The 26,432-nt window shown below is 33.6% G+C and overlaps 1 protein-coding gene across 9 annotated transcripts in view; it reads left to right on the forward strand.

The window, feature by feature from the left end:
• The window catches only part of HERC4 (HECT and RLD domain containing E3 ubiquitin protein ligase 4), a 137,198-nt gene that overhangs the window by 14,025 nt on the left and 96,741 nt on the right, over positions 1-26,432 (forward strand). For 8 of the 9 annotated variants that reach the window (XR_013338668.1, XM_077778580.1, XM_077778581.1 and 5 more), the window contains 3 exons: positions 16,179-16,338; positions 22,433-22,509; positions 25,475-25,696. Coding sequence is in view for 8 of the 9 variants with exons in the window: in XM_077778580.1 (XP_077634706.1) it covers positions 16,179-16,338; positions 22,433-22,509; positions 25,475-25,696 (459 nt within the window). In the remaining variant the exon portion in view is untranslated. Of the gene's footprint in view, positions 1-16,178; positions 16,339-22,432; positions 22,510-25,474; positions 25,697-26,432 lie in introns of those variants that run through there. The other variant, XM_077778586.1, reaches the window with a different exon arrangement.

Consider the following 26,432-nt stretch of genomic DNA (forward strand, 5'->3'; position numbering starts at 1 on the left):
GGGGATGTTACATACTCTGTTAATGGCAAGGCTGTCAGTAAGCAAATGTTCATAGGTTGCTAGTATAAACCGGTAAACACTATGAAGGTATTTTGCTGTTATGTGTTAAAATTACACATCACATGCTTTTTATCCAAGAAGTGCAAGAATATAGCTTTTGCTTTAATAACTCGTTTATGCCTGTACTAAATGACACATTGACATATTACTGCAACATTGTTAATAATAGCAGAAGATTAGAAACAGCCTTGTGACTGTCTATTGGGAAATGGTAAAATTGTCTATTCAATCAATGTGTTGTAATATGTAGTTGTGAAAAGAATAAAGGAATTTTTTGTGTACCAATACATAAAGATTTCTAAGATATGTTAAATAAAAAGAGCAAGGTATAGAACATTGTATAGAAAGCTGTATTTTGGGTAAAAGATGAAAAAAATGTACATTTGTATTTGCGTATAGATCTATTTTAAAAAGCCCTGAAAGAATACATACATCTAATAGTGGTTACCTTGGTGTAGAGGTAAGATAAGGGCTGAGAAGGAGGTTGGTAGAGGACATGGATGGTAGACCTAGATTTCTACTGCATACCTTTTTTTTTTTAAACAATGTAAATATGCTATATTATTTTTTAATTTATTCTTTAAAGGGTAGCCTCTGGAATTAGACTGCTTGAATACGAATTCTGAATTCTGACTCTTAATTCTTAGCTGTGTTATCTTAGGCATCTTGCTTAGCCTTTCTGCTTAACCTTTTTTGCACCTAAGTATTCTTTTCTGTTAGGATAATCATATCAAATTACTAGGGTAGTTGTAAGGATTAAGTGAGATAACACATAAAAGTGAAAAGAACAATGCCTGGCATGTGGTGAATGTTCTAAATGTTTCTTAAAAGAGAAATACCCTGAATATTAGAGTAGGAATTTAACTTTAGGTCTGCCTTATACTGCAGTGGGTTATATGCTGTTTCCATATTTGCCTTTACATAGGCAATACGTATCTTTTCATTTATAACAGAACTTCAGGCATTTATTCAACAAATGTACCTTCCATCTAATGTCCAAGACATTGCATCAGGCATGAAAATACATCTTTTCTTTACGTTTAGTGTTCTATTACCTCGTTAGAGCTCATATTTAAAAATCAGGTCAAAATTTCAAAAAAATGTATGTTATGCTTAGAGGTAATGCTGTATTGGAGCATAATATAAAATAAATTTGATTCCTTTACCATCAGACTTTAAAGATGTAACGATACAGAAAAATAAAAGAATTAAAGATGCTTTTTTTGTTCCTGTAAGAAGTATATATATGGTAGAGGTTAGATTTATCATTTATTTCCAATGATGAATAATTAGAAAATGTCCTAGTCCATTCAGATCACTGCCATAAAATTAGTATAGTCTGAGTGGCTTAAATAAATAACAAATGTATATTTCTCATGGTTCTTTAGGCTAGAGTGTCTAAGATCAAGGTAGCAGATTTAGTGTCTGGGAAGCATCAGCTTCTTGGTTCATAAATGGTCATTTTCTCACTATGCTTTCAAATGGCAGAAAGGGGTGAGGGAGCTCTTTGGGAAAGGGCACTAATCTTATTCATGGGGGCACCATGACTGCAGGAAAAAGAAAATCAAGAAAGACATATACATGTATCTGAAATTATAAAACTTAAAAGATGTGGAGAAAAGAGGAACATTTTAAATGGAAACAGTTGTACTGTAAGCTAGCTATTTCCATCTCTCCAAAACAGACTACAAAAACAACTCTTATTTGTTTATTAATGTTTCTTGAATTCACTTAGGTTCAAACCTTAGATTCCCTTTAGGGTCTGCTTCCTAGTCCAGAACATGAACATGGACTCAGTTGCCAAATCTTACTGATTGATATTTTAGTAATTCTTCTGCCTTGCCTTGCCTTGCCTTGCCCTCTCCTCTCCTTTCCTCCTCTCCTCTCCTCTCCTCTCTCTTCTTTTTTTTTCCCCAAAAGGCTAAATAGTTGACCTTGAGCTGGTTATTTTAAACTCTTAGACCCTTAGCTTCCTCTTATCTCAAGCTAAAATTCTTTTTTTTTCCTAGTTAGACTATTATTATCTGTGCAAAAACTATGGCAGTAGCTTTCCTACTTATATCCCTGCTTCAGTCTTTCCTTTTTGGTAATTCTGGGTTATTCTTTCTTTGGTATATTTCCATTTCTGTCTCTTGAATGTTGCTCAGCTGAAGGACGATCCTACAAAATTGTGTTCATTCTTGTAAGAAATCAAATATTTTGTGCAGTATTAAGCATAGTTATTGGCATTCAATAAATTAAGTTGCATTATTGTCTTCCTGTTGTATGGAATTATTTGGATAAAAACCTTCTTTACCATTGTCAGTTTTTAAAGGGTAGAAACCTTTAATGCTTTAGCTTTAATACTATAGTGACAACACTATGGTACACACAAGAACGAACCGGGGGGTTGTTGAATAAACACATGATCAGTGTATTTTATTGGATGTACCATGGAAGGGAAGAAAATTAGGTTCTTTGAATGAGCTTGATGGCCATCAGCTGTGTTATAACCAAAATTATAAAACTTGAAATTGTGAGAATATACATGTGTATATGGTATGGTAAAGTGTGGCCATAAGAGGAAACAAGAATGAGGCTTGGAAGAAGTTTATTATATTCAGGTCCTAGAGAGAGGGGGTCAGATGCCACAAAGCCATAGTAGGGGACACTAGAATAGTCATGAGGCAGAAGAGAATAAGGACATCTTAGATTATGACCTTTATTGAGGTTTCCTTGGGAAGAATAAAGACTGGGCAGAATAAACAGTTTGGATTGGCTAGTTTTATTAATTCTTCCAGGCTTTTGGCTAAAAGGGTTGTTTCTTGGTTTCCTGGTCCCTGGCCCCAGGGTGATTTAGGGTAAGGGAGATACTGGCTTGGTGTGTGAGAGTTAGATAAGGAGATAGTTGGTGGTATAAACACTGGCCCAGTTGGTTTGCACCAGTGTGCTAGTAGGCAAGTTCTTATCTTTAGGAATTAGCTCGTCCTGGGAAGGGCCCTTTCTTCTGGGGTCTGTAAGCCTCCTGTTCCCCAAATGTCAGCATTAAGACTACAGAAATCAAGAAAATATAGTTAAAGTAATTGGCCCTATGATGAATGGGTGTCCCGTATACCAATGAAGAATCTAAGGAAACACAGATTAAAAACTCTGGTAATATATCCTAAAGGTTCATTCTTGCTTATCTTAAAAAGAAAGTAAAGCAACTGTTTGATTGATAATATATTTATTTTGGGGTCTTTATATTTTACCTTCTCCTTTTCTCTTCAAAGCAATTAATTGCAGTGGTTTCCAGACATCCAGAAAGGACTTTTCTAAAGAAAAAAATGTTTTAAAGCCCTAAATATGAGAAGAGCCCTAAATATTCACAAAATTTTAAGTATATTTTGAAAATAAATTATTAAAACATTAATACCTAGCTATTTAAATGTTAAAAGGATAGCAGTTCAATAAATAGGGAAATGTTTATGTCTTAGTGCCTTTATCTGTGAAGTAGGGATGATGGTACGCCTGCCTCATGGTGTTAGGAGGATTAAATGAGTTTAAATAAAGTATTTAACACAGTGCCAGGCACATAATAAGCTCCTTATGTATGTTAACTCTACACCTGTATGTAATAGAATGCATAAAAGGGATATAAACTTATAAACATATCCATAGTAAATAATTTTGTAATCTAATTAGTTATATCTCTGATTTTATGATAATTTTTTATTGTGAGCGGTCAACCAAGACATGTAAATAACTTTATGTTTACTTTAGATTTTATCAGGGAACTCATCAAAATGTTTTGGTGACTACAGGTTGTGCCATTTCAAATTCCTATTAGTACTAATGTTAGAGAATAAACATTTTCATTTAACTTTCAGTTTTTATTTAGTTTAGACATTTAGTTTTGTTTCTTTAATTCTTGATTTGTTTTATATTTTATTATACGCATCATATTATGAATTCTTTAAAAAGTGTCAATAAAAATAATTTTACTTTAAGAAAAGAGAAGTATATACCTTGAGTAAAGTAGCCTTTTGGTATTATTTCTGTAACAAAAATAGCAATATGGTTACTTAAAAGGAAAAAAAAGCACTATGAATTTTTATTGGGGCTGTTCACTAATTCTGGGTGGTTAATGTCTTCATCTTTAAAAAGTCAGGAATCATAGGGATGCCTGGGTGGCTCAGTTGGTTAAGCGTCTGACTTCAGCCCAGGTCGTCATCTCTTGGTTCGTGGGCTCAAGCCCCATGTCAAGCTCAATGTTGTCAGCTCAGTGCTTGGAGCCTTCTTCGGATTCTGTGTCTCCCTTTCTCTCTGTTCCTCCCGTGCCTGTGCTTTGTCTCTCAAAAAATATTTAAAAACAAATTTTTTTAAAAAGTCAGAATCATAAAATGCATCAACTATACATATAGTTGTTTGATTAATAAAAGAAGTAAAAGCTACTTCTCGATAACTAGTATTGACAAATTAGTTTTTTTTCAGTATATTCTTTATATATACAATGCGGCTGTGTATGATATATTTTTATTTTATTTGTTTATTTTAATGTTTGTTTATTTTTTGAAAGAGAGAGAGTGTGTGTGAGCAGGGGAGAGGCAGAGAGAAAGGGAGACACAGAATCTGAAGCACGCTCCAGGCTTGAACTCATGAGCCATGAGATCATGACATGAACTGAAGTCAGATGCTTAACCAACTTAGCCACCCAGGTGTCCCTTTATGATATATTTTTAAATAAGAATGAAATTATATAGTACTTTTTAAAATTTTGTGGTATCTTGCAAACCTTAAATTTTTGGAGTTGGTTTTTAAGTGTGCTTTCTATTGCTCTAGTTAGAACTTTGAGTTATTTGGAGAGAAGGGAAAAGGAAACCTGTATTTATAGCAACTAATGAGGCATGGTAGGACAGAGGATTTTGAAACTTAAACTCTGATAGAATTAAACTTTTAGTAAGAAGTTGAAATGGTACTTCTTTAAATTAGCTATTTAACAAAGTATATTCCTTCAGACCTCAGTTTTTTAATTGTTATCAAATTGCTGTGCTTGTTGCTATTCATAACAATATTGGGTTTTTAAATTTTTTTTAATGTTTTATTTATTTCTGAGAGAAGAGAGACAGCATGAGCAGGGGAGGGTCAGAGAGAGAGGGAGACACAGAATCCGAAGCAGGCTTCAGGCTCTGAGCTAGCTGTCGGCACAGAGCCTGATGAAGGGCTCAAACCCACGAACGGCGAGATCATGATGTGAGCTGAAGTCGGATGCTTAACCGCCTGAGCCACCCAGGTGCCCCACAATATTGTTTTTAACCCTGATAACTTGAACAACATCAACAAAGGTTTTTGTTACCTGTATAAAACATTGATAGTCGTTCAGCCTTTGTTGGAATTCATTCTTTCCTTCTCCCTCCCTCCCTCCCTTCCTTCCTTCCTAACTTCCTTCCTTCCTTCCTCCCTTCCGTCCTTCCTCCCTCCCTCCCTTCTTCCCTTCCTTCCTTCTTCCCTTCCTTCCTTCCTTTCTTTTAAATATATGTAGAACTTCATTAAACTTGACCACATTAAGGGTTAAGAATAATTGTGGGAACGCCTGGGTGGCTCAATTGGTTAAGCGTCTCACTTTGGCTCGGGTCATGATCTCATGGTTTGTGGGTTTGAGCCCTGTGTAGGGCTCTGGTGTTGACAGCTCAGAGCCTGGAGTCTGCTTTGGATTCTGTGTCTCCCTCACTCTCTGTCCGTACCCTGCTTGTGCTCTGTCTCTCTCTCTCAAAAAAAGATAAACATTAAAAAATAAATGATTGTGGACTTGGATCATAGTTGGTAATTATACTTTTATACCAGATAGTCCCAGATTTATGAATGAATAGTGTTTTTGAAAACTAAATTTTTCTTTGCTTATAAAAATATTGCCTGAAATCATAAGTAGATTTTCAAACTAATCTTTAAGATAATTCTACTTAAGCATAATAGTCTATCAGTAATTATATTTAACTGACCTTTATAGCATTTTCTGTAGAAAAATTCATTTGAGTTTTAAATTTGGATGTCAAAAATTTGTCTCCATCCTTCGTGGCTTGTTTAGCTCTCTTATCTGTTCCAGAAAGCCTAAGAAAGATATATATGTGGGCATTTAACTATATATCATGTTTTAAAGGTATACAGTACCTGACTATAACTTCCACTCCTTTTATCATTTCAGGTTATTTCCTTAGAGTTTTGATTTTGGGAAACAAAAGACATTTATTCCTGTGAAGTTTAGAGTCATTTGTAAGTTAAGAGTTACCTGTACGGGAAGAAAATCCTTTTAGTTTTTCTCATTACCAAAATGATACATGTAATCTTTTTTTTTATAGAAATGTATAATTTAAAAAGTGGAAGCCACTTTATCCCAACATTCTAAAGATGACTACCTCTATTTATATTTTCATCTTATATATCTATATAAAAATGCATAATTCTATATATACACAAAAGTTTTGTGGTTTTGCTTTTTCATTAATATATTTCTTTTTTCATGTTATTGTACATTATTTTTAATAGAAACATCAATTTTTTTTCCAAATTTTTATTTAAATTCTAGTTAGTTAACATATAATGTAATATTGGTTGTGGAAGTAGAATTTGTGATTCATCACTTAGCTATAATTCCCAGTGTTAGAAGCATCAATTTCTATTACATGGATGTTCCATGATTTATTTACCTACCTATTATTGTTGTTTTTTTCCCAGGTATAAAATGTGATTCAGTAAGCATTATTTTATAGTAAATCCCTAAAAGAAAAGTTTCTGGGTCAGTGGCATGCATGTTGAAAATTGAAATACAGGGGTACCTGGGTGGCTAAGTCAGTTAAGTGTCCAACTTTGGCTCAGGTCATGATCTCATGGTCTGTGGGTTCGGGCTCCACGTTGGGCTCTGTGCTGACAGCTCAGAGCCTGGAGCCTGCTTCAGATTCTGTGTCTCCCTCTCTCTGCCCCTCCTCTGCTCACACTCTGTCTCTCTCTCAAATAAACATAAAAAATTTTTAAAAATGAAATATATATTGCCAAATTGCTTTTAATTTGGCTTATATTTTAAAGATTGTTTAGAAAACTATCTTTTGCCAATTCTTTAAATACTTTTTTCCATTTATTTTAATCTTTTGACATGGAAATAATATAATTACAATCTATCCAGATTTTAAAATCAAGTTTATCTGTGATTAAATTATTCAAAATTATTTCTTTCAGTGGTTTGCCTATAAAACAGAGATGGTAATACTTGGCTAAATTGACAGGAAAGTTTTAAATCTAAAATTATTTATTCATAAAGTGTATTCATTTGCTAGGGCTGCCAAAGAAAATACGTCAAACTGGGAGACTTAAGTAACAGAAATGTATTATCTCATAGGTCTATAGGCTAGAAATCCAAGATCAAGGTGGCAGCAGGGTTCTTTCCTTCTAAAGTCTATAAGGCCTTTCTCATAGCTTCTGGTGGTTTGCTGTCAGTCTCAGGCATTCCTTCATATGCTATTCTTCCTGTGTAATTGTGAACACATTTCCCCTTTTGAGGATTTAGGGACATACCCTACTCCCGTATGACCTCATCTTAACTAATTATATCTTCAGTGACCCCGTTTCCAAGTAAAGTCACATTCTGAGGTACTGGAGATTAGAACTTAAACATATGCATTTTGGGGAGAAAACAAATTATCCTGTAACAACAAGGTTTTGATACCTATAGATGAAAGAGGATACACAGTAACCTGATAATGTTTATATTTTCCTTCAAATTAGCTGTTTTAGAATTTTGAGTAAGAAGTAGTTTTTAAGAGATGCTAGTTATGAATATGTTACTGATGGTGTTTCTGTAGTATGTATTGCCTTTAGATCCAAAAGGCAATACCTTTTTTGTTTTTTTTGAGAAGACAATATATTCTTTACTGTTAAGTTTTTTTTTTTTTGTTAACAAGATTCTAAGAGCATATTATCGATGATTATCAGGTTTATATCCTGGTTAGCAAAGACTCCTAATAGGCTATCTTGTGTATTTTGTGATTGGTTGTCTAAGAAGAAGTGTGTATGTGTACTGTTATTAAATCAGCCTAGGTCATAGTTAATACTCATGAGGCATTTTATGGTCATTCCTGGACATGCACATATGCATTGCTACAAAATGGGTCTCCTGATGTGCACATTCCCAGCTGACATTCAGCAAAGCTGTGCACTGCCTTCTTGTTTCAGCTCTCATATTGTAAACAGCTATCCTTTTGCAGTATATTTACTACATTTTTGTACTTTTGTTGGTCATTTCACTGTTTAAAATGGCCTCTGAGCATAATACTGAAGTGCTGTCTAGTGTTCCTAAGCACAAGAAGGCTATGATATGCCCTACTAGATAATACATTCAGGCATAAGTTAGAGTGCTGTTGGCTATAAATTCAATGTTAGTGAATCAACAGTATGTATTATTATTTTTTTAATAAAAATTTTTAAAATCTATTATTTATTTCTGAGAGAGAGACAGCATGAGTAGGGGAGGGTCAGGAAAGAGGGAGACACAGAATCCGAAACAAACTCCAGGCTCTGAGCTAGCTGTCAGCACAGAGCCCGATGCAGGGCTCTAACCCACGAACCGTGAGGTCATGACCAGAGCCAGAGTTGGATGCTTAACCGACTGAGCCACCCAGGCGCCCCCAACAGTATGTATTATAAGATGTCTTTAAGCAGAAACACATAATAAAACAAGGTTTATGTGTTGATCAGTTTATGAAAATGTTATCAGAGCTTTTTAGGAGCCTAATCCTGTATTTTCCCTAGGGGCAGTGTTTCCATATTTGCTTAGGAGCCTAATCCTGTATTTTCCCTAGGGGCAGTGTTTCCATATTTGCTGAATAAGTATTTGTGGTGCCTTTATAGAACATAACTATTGCCAACAACGAGAATTGATTGTATTCTCAGGTAGACTAAAATAAACAAAGATGGTAAATGGAACAATGATGAGGTTCCCTAGAAGGATGGTGCAGTGAAATTCTCAATATTTAACATACGTTTTCTTCATACATTGTGCACAATTTTGCACCAGCTTTTAAGAAGAGATAAAAGAAGTCTGGAGCCCCAGCTTTTATTTTTCTTTTTGTAACTTTCATTGACTACAGATACAAAATTGAGAATGCAAAATTTTTCATTTTCTATCCATAATGACAAAAGAAAATTGACAGAGGAAGATGTTTCACAATAAATTAGGCAAATCAGAAGGTGAATGTAGGTATCATCATTGTACAAGTGAACTCTTAAACAGTGAGTCTGGAGATGATATTCTACATGAATTTTTACAAACTCAAGAAGTGATGAGTATATTTCTTAGGTCTCAAAGGAAATAAGTTAGTTTTTCAAGAGAAACGATTTTATCATATAACATTTTGCAGCCAAGAACCTGGACCTATCCTCCTTGCTAAAAGGATGTGCAGCAGTATTCTTTCTTCTTTTACAATATTTGCAACAGAATTTATTTGATGGAGTTTATGAATAAATGCTGATATCAGATCTGTATCCAGAAGTAATTGAGAGAAAATAGTTGATGTAAAAATTAAAACTGTCATTGGGTTGAACATTTTAATTGGTTTTTGTAAGTCTAAAAATGACTGTATTCGCACATATGGAGCAAAGATAATGGTCTTTTCTTTGTTAGTAAAATGATGTACCATTAGTTTTCAAAAATACTGCATTTTAACAATGTAAGTATAAGAAGGACCACAAGATGGATACGTTACATGCCTCTTGTTCTGTATCTTTTGTTTTTGCTCCTGTCTCTGAGAAGTATATTATTTCTTTCCCAAGGCAGTCTCCACCACTTAATGTTTTCTTTGTCCTTTTGTGCCTCCTAAAACTAAATGTTCTCATGAGCCATAAATGCTGATATGAACAGGGTTACTTTCCTCAAATTCTTTTATGTGAGCATTTTGAAGCATAAAAATGGTGGAAAGAATATTATGACCAACAACATATACCACATGTTTTGTCTGTTTTACATATTTTTAAAAAAAAATTTTTTTTAATGTTTTATTTATTTCTAGGAGAGAGAGAGAGACAGCGTGAGCAGGGGAGGATCAGAGAGAGAGGGAGACACAGACTGAAGCAGGCTCCAGGCTCTGAGCTGGCAGTCAGCACAGAGCCCGACGCGGGGCTCGAACCCACGAACCGCGAGATCATGACCTAAACGAAAGTCGGACGCTTAACCGACTAAGCCACCCAGGCGCCCCTGTTTTACATATTTTTAAAGTGACACCTTATTTTCTGAGCTATAATCGACTGTAATGGTCATGTGCTGTTATTAAAACTCTTCCATCAAGTTTAGCGTCATATGTTCATAATTCCAGTATCTTGTAGTCCTTCTTTATCAAAGAAATCAACTGTTCAATGGGCTTGCTTGGGAAGTTTTTGTTTTTTTGTGTCTGTCCTCTTCCTTATATATTCATACTTTAGTTGAAGTGAATTTAATCCCCACTTACTCCTCCCCTTTCTGTGTTAACTTAGCCTTGAAAGGCAAATGTAATTTGGTGATTAAAACTTAATAGCACAGTACCTGGTACATAGTAAATAATAAGTGTTAGCTGTTGTGTTTGGTATGAATTTTTTTTTCTCACACGGCATCATTGAGTTAGGCTTTTAGGGAAACAAAAAATATATTTTTTTGCTAGGTTCATTTATTCTTCCTTCAGTCTTGCTTATCATTGACTCTTGAGCATTCAGCCATCTAATTTCATTAGATGTGAAATGTCTCAGTATGCTACTGATCTGACTTTCTAGCAGACTAGGGGTGGGGTGTGGCTGAGACTATTCGTTTTGATTAGCCATTTGGAAAAACCGAGTAAATAAAAAAATTTGTACAGGGAAGCTAGGAGTTTTGTGTATTTGTTGTCTGAGAATCCTGTATTTAATGCTTTTCCCAGGACAATAACTGTGTTATTATGCTTCTTTAATAATGTATTTTTGAAGCATTTATCCATTCTCAGAGTAGGTATCTCAGTAATTTGATGGCGCTAAAATTCCGAAAGAACCAAGATTATTTGCCTTGAGTTTTTAGTGTGTAGAAAAAAATTAAAGAGTTTAAGTCAGTTTTAAAATGAAAACATTGGTTTCAATACATGGCTTTAATTATTCTCTCTAATGTTCTTTTTAATTTGTAAAGTTAAATTTTGGGTTTTGTTTGGAATAGACTAATATATTCACATGGTTCAAAAATCAAGGTGATATAAATACACATTGAGAACTTTTGCTCTTATATCTGACTTCTGTGTTTCCCCCCTGCCTGCATCACCTGTATATGTTTATTAGTTTTTTTATATATCTTTTCAGAGTTTCTTTATGTAGATATAAGCAAGTATGAATATGTGTTCTTATTCTTACCTCTTACACAAAAAGTAGCAAATCGTATCATATTCCACATCTTGATACTGTTTTCTCTTTGCCAATATAGCCTTGAGATCTTTCTATGTCATTATGTAGTTTCCTTGTTATTATTATTATTGTGGTTTTTTTTTTTTTTTTTGGTAGAGCATAGTATTCCAATGTGTAGATGGAAACTTTTATCGATGGATACTTGGCATACTTCCAGTCTTACACTATACAGTGCTGCAAATATACATAAATATACGTGTTCTCTCTCTCTCTCTCTCTCACACACACATACACACACACATATGTATTTGTATTTGTACGCTAGTGCCCTGGGTTCTCCAGTGGGGCCTATCTAGACAAAAGACAGCTTGACAAGAGAAAAACAAAAGTTTATTAACACATATATTAATCTTACTTATGGGAGCACTCAGTGATGAGTAACTTAGGATTGATAGAACATGGGCTTACATTGTATCTTAAGAAAAGAACAGTAAATTTTTAGAGAAGTAACAATAAAAATGACTGAGTTTCTGGGGTGGCAAATTGTGGTAAAGGAAAATAGATGGGTGGACTAATGGAAGATAAGGGCTAATTAAGATAGTTTGTTATATAGGCTTTTGTGGTGCCATCTCTTAGCTGATAAGGGTTTAGAGTGGTCTCTGGTGATTAACTTTTGTCCTTCCTGGTAGAGAGGGAGGGAGTGAGTACCTTTACAAATTTATGTCTTTTAGGTACTTGGGGGGAGGGGAGAGAGCTTTTCTTTTATCTATTTCTTCTTAATGTCCTTGAGCTCAAAATAATCCTGTACCAAAGCAGCACATTCTATTAGCCTTCAGTACTTAGGTGTATCTGTAGGATAATATCCTGGAAATGGAATTTCTAGGTCCAGAAGGTAAATGCATATGTTTTGTTAGGTATTGCCGCATTCATCTTCATAAAAGTGGTGCTGTTTTGTACTTATCTATATATGAGAGTGCCTTTTTTCCCCCAACAGACTATTATCAAACTTTAGAATTTTTATGAATAATTATGTGAGTTTTATTATAAGCATTTTTTAAATTTTTAGAGTGGTTTTAGGTTCACAGCAAAATTGAGCAGAAAGTAGAGAGTTGCCAAATAAATACACCATCCCCACACAACCATAGTCTCCTCCCCTATCCACAGCCTTTACCACAGTGTACATTGATCACCATTAATGAACCTACACTGATATCATCCGAAGTCTATGGTTTCATTAGGGTTTACTCTGTGTTGTATAACAGTCTATGGGTTTTGACAGATGCGTAATGACATGTAGTGTTGTATAGAATAGTAATGATACATCATACATGCTACTTCTGTTTACTGACCTAAAAATACTCTATGGTCTGCTTATTTATCTCTCCCTGCCCCCTTACCTCTAGCAACCACTAAACTTTTTACTGTCTTCAAAGTTTTGCCTTTTCTAGAAGGTTATGTATTTGGAATCATACATGTGTTTGGAATGAATTGTAGCCTTTTCAGACTGGTTTCTTTTACTTAGTAATATGCGTTTAAGTTTCCTCCATGTCGTTTTATGACTTGATAGCTTATTTCTTTTTATTGCTGAATAATATTCTATCATCTGGATGTATCACAGTTTATTCACCTATTAAAGGACATTTTGGTTGCTTCCAACTTTTAGCAATTATGAATAAAGATGCTGTAAACATCTATGTATAGATTTTTGTGTTAACCTAAGTTTTCAAATCCTTTGGGTTAATATCAAACAGTTTGATTGCTGGATCATGTAAGAAAGAGTATGCTTTGTAGTAAACTGCCAACCTGTCTTCCAAAGTGACTGTATCATTTTGCATGCCCACCAGCAATGCACCAGCAATGAATGAGAGGTTGTGTTGCTCTCTATCCTCTCCAGCATTTGATGTTGTCAGTGTTTTGGATTTGGGCCATTTTACTAGGTATATAGTAGTATCTCATTTTAATTTGCAATTCCCTGATGACAAAATGTAGGAACATCCTTTCATAGGCTTACTTGCCATCTGTAGATCTTCCTTGGTGAGGTATCTGTTCAGTTCTTTTTCCTATTTTTTAAAATGAGTTGTTTTTCTTATTGTTGAGTTTTAAGAGTCTTCTATATATTTTGAATAATAGTCCTTTATTAGATAATTTTTTGCAAATATTTTCTCCCATTTTGTGGGAGAATATAAACATTTATACTTGAAGGTTAACCCATATGGAAAAATATAAAATCATAAGTCATGAATTATAGTTTTATAAATTTTCTAAGTGGACATATTCCTGGCTTCTCTATGTAGTTTGGATTTGCATTTCTCTCAGCAATGTAGTTGAGCATCTTTTCATCTTTTCAATGATTAAGGGCCATTTTTTTTTTCTGTGAACTATCAGTTGACATCTTTTGTCTATTTTTCACTCTTTTTTTCCCCTCCAACTAAGTTTTTAAAAATTGGGGAGATCAATTCTTTGGAGTATGAATAAGATGTTTCCCTGTTTTTCTTACTAGTCTTTTCACTTTGCTTTTAGTTAGTTTTGCTATAAGAATTTTCTCAAATGGGGGCGCCTGGGTGTCTCAGTCGGTTGAGTGTCCAACTTATGCTCAGGTCATGATCTTGTGGTTTGTGGGTTTAAGCCCCATGTTGGGCTCTGTGCTGACAGCTAAGAGCCTGGAGCCTGCTTTGGATTGTCTTCTCTCTCTCTGCCCCTCCCATGCTCATGCTCTGTCTCTCAATAATAAATAAACATTAAAAAAAAATTTTTTTTTAAAAGAATTTTCTCAAATGGCTACATGGAATCTCTTCCTTTTTCTCAGCTCAGGATTCAGTGTTAAGTGTTACTGTTTTCCAGAATTCTTCCTAGTATATTTTAAGGCTTTAAAAAGTGTCTCATGTTCCCATGGTGCCATTTGTATATCTTTATCTTAGAATTTAATTACAATCCTTATCTGTTTTTCTGTAGACTGTAAACTCTTTGAGGGCTAGAAATCTGTTTTAATCTCCTTGTGTCTCCAGTGTTTGGAGCATAAGAGGTATACAGTAAATACTAGAGTTTTGTATGAATGATTGTTTCTTCTTTGTTTCTTGGGTTTTGATGCCTTTGATTTTACAGCTATTGCTGTCTGTTTAGTACTCTTCATTTGCTATTGAACCAACCGGTCTTATTAATTTGCCTTGTCATATTGTCATTTTCTGCTCTTTACTATATTTCCTTTGAGGATTCTCTTGGAGAGACATTGACTTATTTCTTGGACCTCTGTGAAAGAGAAAAGGTCTTTTGAGTGTTTTACTTCTTTCTTCATAATTAAGATTTATGATAATGGTTTGATGTAAACAAATGATGTCATACCTGTAAGTCCTTTTCTTGATGTTTTTTTTTGGGGGTGTGGTAGACTGTGTTATATCTTGTTCTTTTTGATTCTTGTTTTATATTTTCCTACAATATAATTTCATAAAAATGTATATACAAAATATATACAAAAAGGAAAAGGTTAGTATGATGAACTTCTACATACTGTTCACCAGTTTCACGAGTTATTAACTAAGTACTTTAAGGTAAGTACTTTAAATAACATATCATTAGAGTTATAAAGATTCTAGAGGCTATATAGGGCTAACCTCCCATCCCAAAATGGCAGAGTAGTAATCCAGTTAAAATTTGAATTTCTCTAAACATAGGAATTTAAACATTCTTGGTGCAGTTAGTTTCTTTATTGAATAGTTGCATTTGTACACTGAGCTAAAGTGTGCTTCAGAAGAAACCCTGATTGGTTCAGTTAACAACTTTTCAATATGAACGTTAGATTTATTGAAGACAGAAATTACATCTTTCTTATTAAGCTAAAAAAAAAAGTTCATTTTAAATGACATCTTAAAAGCACATGTAATAGTACTAGTAAAAAACTGGTAGACATTACACGTCCTAAGGAGACTAAGGAAACAATTTCAGTTTCTTGTTTGTTACTGACAATCTTATGAAGGACCAATATTTTATTTTATTTATTTATTTATTTACAAATAGTTTATTGTCAAGTTGGTTTCCATATAACACCCAGTGCTCATCTCAACAAGTGCCCTCCCCCATGCCCATCCTCCCCTTCCCCCCCATACCCATCAGCCCTCAGTTTGTTCTCAGCATTCAAGAGTCTCTNTGCCATCTGGATGTGAAGGACCAATATTTTAAATTAATTTCTGGTTTGAAACTTGAACGCATTTTAACCACATATGGATTTTTATATCTTTGATGTTAAAAATGGCAGTCCATAAACTAAAACCTATTTGTTATGGTTACATTGCCTTTCAAGTCCCTCCTCAGCATTTCTAGTAGATGCATTATTTATGAGATCTGTAAAGAATGTGCTTTTCTATCAGAAATTGCCAATTCAGATTATTTTATTAATTTCAGAATCACTTCATAGTGTATGTCAATTCTGATTTTATTATTAAATAGTTCTGGATATTTAAATGATTCCCTTATCAGCTGTTATTGGCAATGGCTTTGAATGAAGAGTAACTTTCTGAGAGTAATTTTATAAACCTTAAACTTGTTCCCCAAAATGTTCAAGTCACTTAATATTTTGAATTGCTTATCCTTAAGGATGTATATCTGTATTTACCTCAATGAGAATTTTATGTAGCACATACTTGTTAAATTTTTCAGAATAACTAGTGTTACACTTAGTCTGTATTTTATCATTATCTTAAGCTTTTTTGTACAAGATGAAGTCTGTGTTTTATTCTCATTGGTAGTTCAAAACTAGAATGTAATATTTCTCTTCTTGATTTCTGTAGAGCAGGTTGTTGCCCTGGATGCTCAAAATATCGTAGCTGTTTCATGTGGAGAAGCTCATACATTAGCACTAAATGACAAAGGCCAGGTGTATGCTTGGGGTCTCGATTCTGATGGACAGCTTGGCCTGCTAGGATCAGAGGAATGTATCAGAGTACCCAGGTAACAAAGGTGACCAAAAAGAGGTCTTTAACACTCTTTTATAATACATTTGTTATCTAAATTATTCTGCTTACTGTGGGTATGTAAGAGTTGACACCTAATTATTTCTCCCTTTTGAGTTCTTAAGGAGTTTACCAGGTAGGTTCTTGCCTCTAATTTGGGCTGAGTGCTATTTTTTTTAATATTATTTTCTCCTAAATTATTTATGTTTGTAAAAATAAGAGATGTGGAATATGTACTTTATTATAAACATTTTCTTACTAAAATTTTAGAGTGATTTAGGCTAATTTAAACTATGATTGTACTATCTTAAGTACCCCAAGAAACGATTGCTTGTTTCTTTGTCTTGTTTTTTTTTAAGTCTCTGTTTTTATTGAATATAGAAGTCCCACATGCTTAGTGTAGAAAGAATTCAGTCACTTTCCACTTTTTACAAAACAGTGGCCACAGCTTATGTCAACCACTAATTCATCATTGAATTATTTCAAAATTAAAAAATAAATGCCTCATTAATGTATTCTTAGAGATTTACATAAGGCACAGCCATTGTTTTAATTTTAAAAATTGTAAGAGTATGAACATATTTAGGTAAAAATACAGAGATTTAAAGAAAGTATCCAATTTGTTTTTAATACATAAGTAATACATTAACTCACGCTTTGTTTTTTATATTATACAAATTCTTGCTTCCTTAAACTCTTGTTCTTTCTTCCTAGTAATAGTTATAGGGACAAAAGAGAATTCTCCAGAGAAATAAGGTATTAAACTAAATTTTAGATTTATTCTAGGTAGCATTAGTTTACACACATTTAGATATTTTGTTTATTTATCTATTTAACATTGACAATGTTTGTTTTGGTTTATGAAGTAGGATAGAACTTACTAGGATAAGAAAATGGAACGTGGGAACTAATATATTTCAGAATAGAAACTTACTGTTAGAAATGAGGTTGTTTTTTTTTTTTTTTTTAAGTACGAAAGGTAGCTTGTTCCTTCAGTAAGCTGGTAATTCCTCATGTGTATATGTTTATTGAAAAACTTAAAAGTATCTAAAGTGTTTAGTTTGTTTTAATTTATTAAAAGTGGTTTTGTCTTATTTTGATTGTTTTAATTTGTTAAAAGTGGTTTTGTTTTGATCTTTAAATTTTGTAATTGTTCTAGTAGTGAACTGTCCTTTGAGACTTTTGGATACATCATATTCACATATTTTCTTGATTGACTTTGTAACTAAGTTCCACAAAACTCCCCAGATTTCTTCCCCTTTATTATTATTTTTCTCCTCCTCCTTCTCCTCATGACCTGAGCTGAAGTCTGATGCTTAACCCACTAAGCTACCCAGGTGGCCCTCCATTTCTTTCTTCTGTTTTAACAATTAAATAACAAACACAACTATTATTACGCTTTTAATATCTTTTAATGATAGTCCTCTTCAGAGAAAATTTTTTTCTTAAGGTAAGTAAATTGAATTCTTTTAGTCATTTCAGTTTAGATTTATTTCAGAAATTTGCAACCAAATGGCTATTAGCTATGTAATAATACAAAGCATTCATAGAAACATAGTGACCTCACATTTGTCATATCTTCTATTGCTTTCATTTCCTCCCGTAAATAATTGTTGTAGAATGGGATTTTTAATTTAAGTTTTTAAGTTGTGTGTATTTAGGATTGAAAAGGTTCTTACGTTTGATTTTCTAAGTCAGCATTCTCAAAACCAAGGTTTTTATCCAAGCTTTCTAATATCTTATACTTATTGGTTTCTTAAAACCATATTTAAATTTTTGTTGCTATTCACTTCTAGTAGAGGGGATTTCAGGCAGTAATCCATAGATTCTTACTAAATGGAAAGAAAGGTAATTAAGTAGAGAATGTTATTGTATGAGTTTATTTGAACAATGCCCTATAATAAATTCTGTATTTGTGACTTTATTATTTTATGAACATGGATAGGGACCTGAAAGAGATCTTTTGTGAGTTTTTTGGTTTAAACTTGTATGTTTTTATATTTGCTAAACATGTATATTAACTTTAAGCTCTTTGTTAAGTCATTTTTCCTGTTCAGCCTACTCAGTTTTCAATGGACTGATCTGATTTGTTATGATATATACATAGTTTTTACTGATATTCTCCTGTGTTAATGGCCAGTTTAGTATTTAATTGTGCTTTGTTTTGAGGCAAATCATGCTCAGAGGCTGAGTTTGTCTTTGCCAGCAGTTTATTATTTAACTATGTAACACCAGTTTATTGCAGGGATTACACAAGCCAGTAGCATATGAGATAATGTCTCTTATTAAGCCAGTAAATAAATTAACATACTCCAACCAATGATAGGTAAATCACACTATTGTTTCAAGCAAGAGGAGATGATAGTAATAAAGATCAAATTTAGCTGAGATATACTTTCATATGACTTGGTACTAGGGAGAGATGGCTTAGCCAACTGAGACCTGATGTCCTCCTGCCAGCACAAATATAAAAGTCCTCTGTTTTATTAGAGCATGTTGCTAGGGAAGGATGCACCTAGCAAGTATTGACTGGTGAGGGCATCCTTTTCTCAAGGCTGCTGCTTGGTTTTTACCACTGAGGGTTAAAAAGTCTTCTTTACTATGGGGGTACCTGAGTGGCTCAGTCAGTTAAGCATCTGTCTCCTGGTTTCAGCTCAGGTCATGATCTCTCAGTTCATGGGTCCAAGCCCTGCATTGGACTCTGCACTGACAGTGTAGAACTTAATTGGGGTTCTCTCTCTCTCTCTCCCTCCCTCTCCCTCCCTCTCCCTCCCTCTCCCTCCCTCTCCCTCCCTCTGTCAGTGCCCCTCCCCTGCTCATATTCTTTCTATCTCAAAATAAATAAAGAAACTAAAAAAAAGTTTCATTTACTATGGCTGGAGCTAATTGACCTCAGGTCCTTGGAGAACTGCTTAGATCAGCAAAGAGTAGACTTGCCAAGACCTAAGACTCTGCAGTAATCCTCACAAACTCTCAGTATTTATAGTCTAAATGTTATATTGCTATAGTTTTTCTTGATGTGTTTTTATTGTTCAGCCCCCAGTGGGGATCACCCCTCAGCAGCTAAGTCACTGAGTTCATCCAGAGCAGATGAGATGATGACATCCTGACAACTTACTTCATCTTTATATCACATCTTTACTTTTAATAATAGTTTCATTTTTGTCATAAATAGGTTTGAAATCAAATCAGTATACGACATAGTAGAAATACATTTTTGTGAAAGACTGCCAGTGATTTTTTTTTTTAATTTTGGTACCAAATTTTTATTTTATTTTTTCTGGGAGCCAAATCATTTTTAGATGCAAGTCCTTGTCTGTATGCTTAGAGATATCAGCCAGCTTCATAAATTTCTCATTCATTTTGAATAAAACATATAGAAGATCGGAGAAAACTCAACTGTATGTAAATAGATTTTTAAAATTAGTGTTTAATTTTTATAAGAATGATCAGAAAAGCCTATTCACATTAGGCTGTACTTCCTTGAGAACAAAATCAATTCTAATGCAAAATTGATAAGAATATTTAAAGCAACACTTTAAAATGAAAGAAGAGTATAAAATTAATAATAGATTACATTTGAAATTTTTACTACTTTAATGATCTTTTCCTGCTTCTAATTTTATTTTATTTTGAAATCACTACTTCTTGGGGAAAGACTGAAATTATTCTGTACCGATGCTGGTCTCTGCTTTCTGCCTAGTTTTTTTTTTAATGTAGGATATATGTTATACCCTTATTAAAAAATTAAGCCTAATTTTACTGTCTGTTAATTTGGTATGAGTGGAAATATATATTTTTCCACACAGCATTTAGAAACATTATTATTGGCCATTAAGTTGTAGTTTAATTTTAAAAGTTCTGTTTCTTGGACATATGCAATAAAAAGAATAACAGTGGTGTAATATGATCCTTGTGAAAATAGTGATTTCTTTATAAGAACTAATTAAAAATGTTTGACTTATTAGCTTGGTCAAAAGTAAAATTTATTTTCTAGATTTCACTCAGTTTTAAACATATATTGCAATTTTAGATTAAAAAGAAAAAATATTTTTTTAATGGTGGAGATTAGATTGGTTGTTAGTGTAAATTTTTCTTTTTTCTTTTTTTTTCTTTAATGTTTGTTTTTGAGAGAGAGGGAGAATGAGTGCACGAGAGCAGGGGAGGGATAGAGAGAGGGGGAGACAGAAGATCCAAATTGGGCTCCCACACTGAAAGTAGAGAGCCCCATGTGGGGCTCAAACTCACGAACCTTGTGATCATGACCTGAGCTGAAGTCAGACACTTAACTGAGTCACACAGGCGCCCATACACAATAATGCCACAGTAGATTATCTTTCCTTGTCACTGTTGCAGACATGGCTAATGAAATTAACATTTATGTTGTATTCCAAGCCTTACAATAATTTTGGAAATGTGGAAGTCACCAAGTGTAAATTGCTTTAGAAGTTTTGGGGCAGACTTTATGAATGGTTTAATACTACAGTCTTAAAGACTTTGCAAACTCACTTATCCTTTAACAGTGTATTCAATACATGCTTCTTGCCAGGCACTGTGGTGAGTGCTGGAATTCTATGGATATAAGACATATAATCTGCCTTTCCAGAGCTTATTGTTGAGCAGAGTACACTAGTAATAATTAAATGAATAAGTACACTAGTAATTAACAGTGATAAATGCTGTGAAGGAAAAAAAACATTAAGATGCTATGAGAGTATAATATTTGAAGTGTTTTATTTGGACTTGATACCTGGAACAGATTTTTATAAACAATATAATTTTAAAAATACCTAATATAGTTCACTGGTCAGTGTATCATGTGCCTGATATACATAAACAGTAAAAGTAAATGTTCAATAACTTCACAATTGAACAAATCCATTTATTTTTTTATTCCTGTTTTTGCGTTGCTAGTGTTTGATTTTGCTAATTGCAGAAAAATGCCATTTTGCTGCATTTGAAAATCTGAAGGTGCATTGGATCCTGCTAACTTACTGGATTATGCTAACTTATAGCAGTGCAACCCTCAGGTTTTCTAATTAAGAACATAAATCCACTAAATAAAAATATTTTTAGTACAACAGTATGGAATTAGAGTAACTCTCCTTTCTCCTGCTCAAAATTTGATTTGCTGAAGCTGCCTCCCGAAAATCATGGGTATCGACACTCTGGTCAGAACTTGCTCCGGACTCTCATATGGCAGAATCAGGTCAGGTGGCAGTATCAGGTAAAGGGAAATAAGAAACATATTATGTTTCCTCCCCCCTTTTTATCTTGAAAACATTCATTCAGGAAAACAGAATGACCAGGAGAAGGGGAAATGCAAAAGAAACACCTGGGGTGATTGGTGTAAAAAGTTACTTGATTTTTGTAAGGCTTTAAAAATTAGCCTTTAGAATTATGTTACAGTTAAGGAAAATTTAGAAATTGGGATAGGGTGGTAGAAACTGTAAAAATATAAGGAAAAAATGCAAGATGGTAGAAATATAACTGACCATCAGTGATCACAATAAACTTGACTTGAGTAAATTTCTCTCGTAAAGAATTGTTTAATATCACTGATTTAGATGCAGAGGTAAAGGATAGTTCAAAAGGAATAGGTTTCATAATTTGTGATTTGGTAGCACCACATGATAGGAATCTGTTGATTCTTAAGGAGCTTTATAGAGAACATGTATTAAATGAAGCCAGACACCAATTTTAGACAAATTAGTTCATGTAAATTTGTTTTACAAATAAATTGCCAGGTTTCACACTTTAAGCTAAAGATTTTTTTTTTTTATTTTGGTAGAACATCTGAATTAGAAAAACACTTGAGGAATCCTTGAGGTGTGAGCTTAGTACGTTGCTTAATACTTTTTCAAAGTGTTTTCTTATTACACCTCTTAATTTTTTCACATTAGATTTTGTTTACTGATGTTAGCATAAATAGTTGGGTAAATTGAATTTGTATAAAAAAATAGCATGAAATACTAGGTCAGTAGGAAACTACTTGCACATAGTAGGTGGTCAATAAAGGGCATTAATAAATAGTATTCATGATCCATTTATTAAATGAAATTAACTGATTTTGCTCTTTTTTTATTTTCTAGAAATATTAAAAGTTTGTCAGATATCCAGATAGTACAGGTTGCTTGCGGTTACTATCATTCACTTGCACTTTCTAAAGGTAAGTATTGTTTTTATTTTCTCGCCCTTTTACAGTTTTATTACTTGGTACTTGAATTGAGTAGAAAGTCCTCCAACATTGTTCTTATTCAAGATTGTCCTGGTCCTCTTTGATCTTTTTCATATCCATATACATTTTAGAATTAGCTTGCCAGTCTTCGCAGACACACAAATTCTGGGATTTTGATTGAGATTAAATTGTTTCTGTAAATCAGTTTTAGGGAAATCTTTATAATATTGATTCTTCTAATTCTTGAACATGTTATATCCCTCATTTCAATTTCCTTTTAATTTTTCTGAGTAGTATTTTGTTGTTTCTTGTGGAGAGGTCTTACACATCTTTTATTAGATTTTTCCATAGATATTTGATATTTTTTATTGTGAACAGTATTATTTCCACATTGTTATTGCTTGTATATAGACATGAAATTGATTTTTGTGTCTGATTGTTCTCTAGTTTGCTAAATGCTAAGCCTTCATAGATAAGGAAGGTTATAACTTGCTCCTTCTCATTCAGGATCTCAGACTTTTTATGAATAAAAACAAAGAAAGCTAAGCATCCTCTTAGCTCTGTTTGCATTTGTTTCTTATACATTTAACTTCTTCATATACCAGCTAAGGATTGTTGCATAGGTTATTACTATGTTGGTCATTACCATTTAAAGCAGAAGTTCCAGTGGCTTCATTATTAATTATTATTTAATTCATTAAATGTCTAGTGGGGTCTACTGTGAATGCAGTACTAGGCTAGAGCTGTGGGGAAATACAGGTAAGATAATACAGTTAATGACAGGGTAGGGTGGCAAAGACAGGAGCCAAAGTGACAAGCAGAGAGAATTATTTTAAGGACCATAGTATGTAGTGAAGAGGGCAGGTATACAAATAAATAACTAGTTTGAGGCAGAAAATAAACCGTACTGTTTTGGTTAAGGCCGAAGTAAAATGCTATGTGGGAATGAAGAAAAAAGTGTAATTTGTTCAAACCAATAAAATTGTTAACAATAAGAGGGACTTGGTATTTGATACAGGTCTTAAAAGATGAATAAAATTTTCTCAGAATTAGAGAAATGTTGAGAAGTGCTAGTGGAAGGGTTGAGGATTGGTTAAAGTGGTAGTATCAGTAAAGGCTAAAATCAGGAAAAGTATCTTGTGTAATTGAATATCAGCATATAGTTTTATGTGGGTATTGTGAGAACATAGGAGACATACTGATACTTCATTTGAGGCAATGTGTTACAAAGGCCTTAAATGCCAGTATTAAGGCATATGCATTTCTGTAGGCAGAGGAGAAGCTGGATCTCTGTATTCTTTGTTGTTACTTTGTCAGCCCTCTTTTGATATTTTGGTATGTAGATCCAAAATAAATTTAACCCCAAAGGTTTTACTGATGAGGAGAGACCGTTTTCTGCCTTAACTTACAGGGATTCTTTTGCCTTGTTCAGCTTCATGCTTTAGCAGTATTTTATTCATTTAATGATTTTTTTTTTTTTGACATCTCAGTATGAGCTAGGCGCTTTAGAGTGTATAGTATTTAGCGGTAAACAGTACACTACTAGCTGCTACTTAATGGTACAGTCATATTCATATAAATAATATAATTTTATACTATGAAAAAGGACTGTAAAGAAAAAAGTATAGGATATTTAAAACATATAGCAGGGGACTAAACTTAATCTGGCCACCAGGGAAACCTCCTTCCTTCTAGGATAGAGTAGAAGTGAACTAGACAAAGATGAAGGGAAGGTCTACACAGAGGGAACTGCAAGTGGTGAGAAGTGAGCATTGGAGAATGTCAAGGAAGGCAAGTGTCACTAGAGTAGAGTGAGTGAGGGAAGAGACTGGTATGAAATGAGCTTGGAAACAGGTTATGCAGAACATTACTTTTAACATTGTTAAAAGTGCTTATCCCAGTACCAGTAGGAAGGCTGTGCTATATATTTTTTTCAGGTGAGCAACATTATCAAATCTACATTTTAATAATACCTCTGTGTATTATTACACTGTGTCTGCTAGAATGTGTATAGAATATTTCTGGAAGTACATACCAGTAAGAGTGGTTGTCTCTTGGGAGAGGACGCAGGGTCTAATTTTAGAGGAAAATTTACTATTAAGTGTGTACTAATTTATAGTATGAATTTTAAAAACAATTATTAGTGCCACTTAGTTAATAAGAATAAATTAAAAGATGTCTGAAGTTGCAAAACAGGGTGCAGCTGGGGGAGCAAAAGTGACAAGTAGAGAGAATCAGGTGAGATGGTGAGGGATGGATCTATGTGCCATATTTTTCTTTAGCAGGAAAACTATATGTTATATGGTGATATATGATAGATTGATAACCAATTTGTGTATCAGGTAAGAGGAGAGAAGAGTTAAGGATGACTCCCTATGTTTATGGGTTCTGCTACTGAGGCGGTTATAATATTTATTGAGTTGGAGAACACTGAGAATAGTTCCAGATATGGGAGGTAGGATGGGGTCATAAATTGTTTGGAACATGCTGAGCTGGAGGTGTGTTTGTAATATCCAAGTGTAGATAATCATATAAGCAATTGGATACATGGATATATTGCTCATAAGAAAGGTCTGGTCTAGTGATAAAATTTTGAATGTGATCAGCATATAATAACTGAAGGCTTGAGCTGGTTGTGTGCCTCTTGGATAAACCAAAGAATAAAAGTGAGACTTGAGGACTATTAAAAAAGAGATGGGTTCTATCCTAAGGAACGTAAGGAAATGAGACTACACTCAGTTATGTGACTTACCCATTCATTAGTAGAGTTGGTCAAACTTAAAGTGTACCAATACAGAATGTTCTTATATGTTTCCATATAAGAAATAACTTAATAAAGAAGAATATATATTTCCATTTGATGAGAGAGAGAATGTCTCAAAATAACTGATAATCTTCAAATGAAATTTTTGTGTGTGTGAGAAAAATAGTTAATTTTATAATTTCTGTTTTACAGCAAGTGAAGTCTTCTGTTGGGGACAAAATAAATATGGCCAGTTGGGTTTAGGCATTGACTGTAAAAAGCAAGCCTCACCACAGCTGATTAAATCTTTGCTTGGAATTCCTTTCATGCAAGTTGCAGCAGGAGGAGCTCATAGTTTTGTACTCACCCTTTCTGGAGCTATTTTTGGATGGGGTCGCAACAAATTTGGTCAACTAGGTCTTAATGATGAAAATGGTAGGTTCTCATTATTTATAAATAAATGTACTTTAATAAAGAGATGATCTTTTGAGATGGATTCTTATGTCAGGAAGAAATGTACCCAAATCTTCCTGATATAGAGAAGGGGATGGAAGGTTTATTTAAAAATTTCACTTGATAATATTTTTAAGGGATTGTGGGAAGGCCAGAAAATACCATTTTATCGCAAAATAAACTCTAGAAAGTATATCTGGATAAAAATCTTTGTTTTTAGATGTTCGTTAAAAGAAAGTTGTGAAAAACAATACTTCAAATTGGAAATCGATTATTGGCCATCATTGGTGGAAAGAAGTTGTAAAGTTATTCTGAAAAGCAACATGGAATGTTAATCTATTTGAGTTTTTCAAGGAAATATTTAAATAATCTGAGTCATTAAGTCTATCTTGGGCTTCACTTTTAACATGGATTCTAGAGTCTTGAAAATAAACAATTTGAATTAAAAAAATTATAATTACTTGAAACAAGTCAGGATCTTGGAACTGATTTTTCATAACTGCATTAGTTCAAATGCCAGTATTTGAAATACAAAACCTAATTTCATCAAGCTCAACATAATTGTCATGATTTAAGTGGACAAAAGTGAGTTGTTGGTCTAGTAACAACTGGTAATGATAAGCAAATAATACTCAGAATTTTAAAATATTTTATTCTGCATAAGAAAAGTATGTCAGATTAGGACATATTTCCTTTCTGGTACCAAGTAGCAGGAAGC

Source organism: Crocuta crocuta, unplaced genomic scaffold (assembly GCF_008692635.1).
Source record: "Crocuta crocuta isolate KB4526 unplaced genomic scaffold, BGI_CrCroc_1.0 scaffold167, whole genome shotgun sequence".
Taxonomy (NCBI): Eukaryota; Metazoa; Chordata; class Mammalia; order Carnivora; family Hyaenidae; genus Crocuta; species Crocuta crocuta.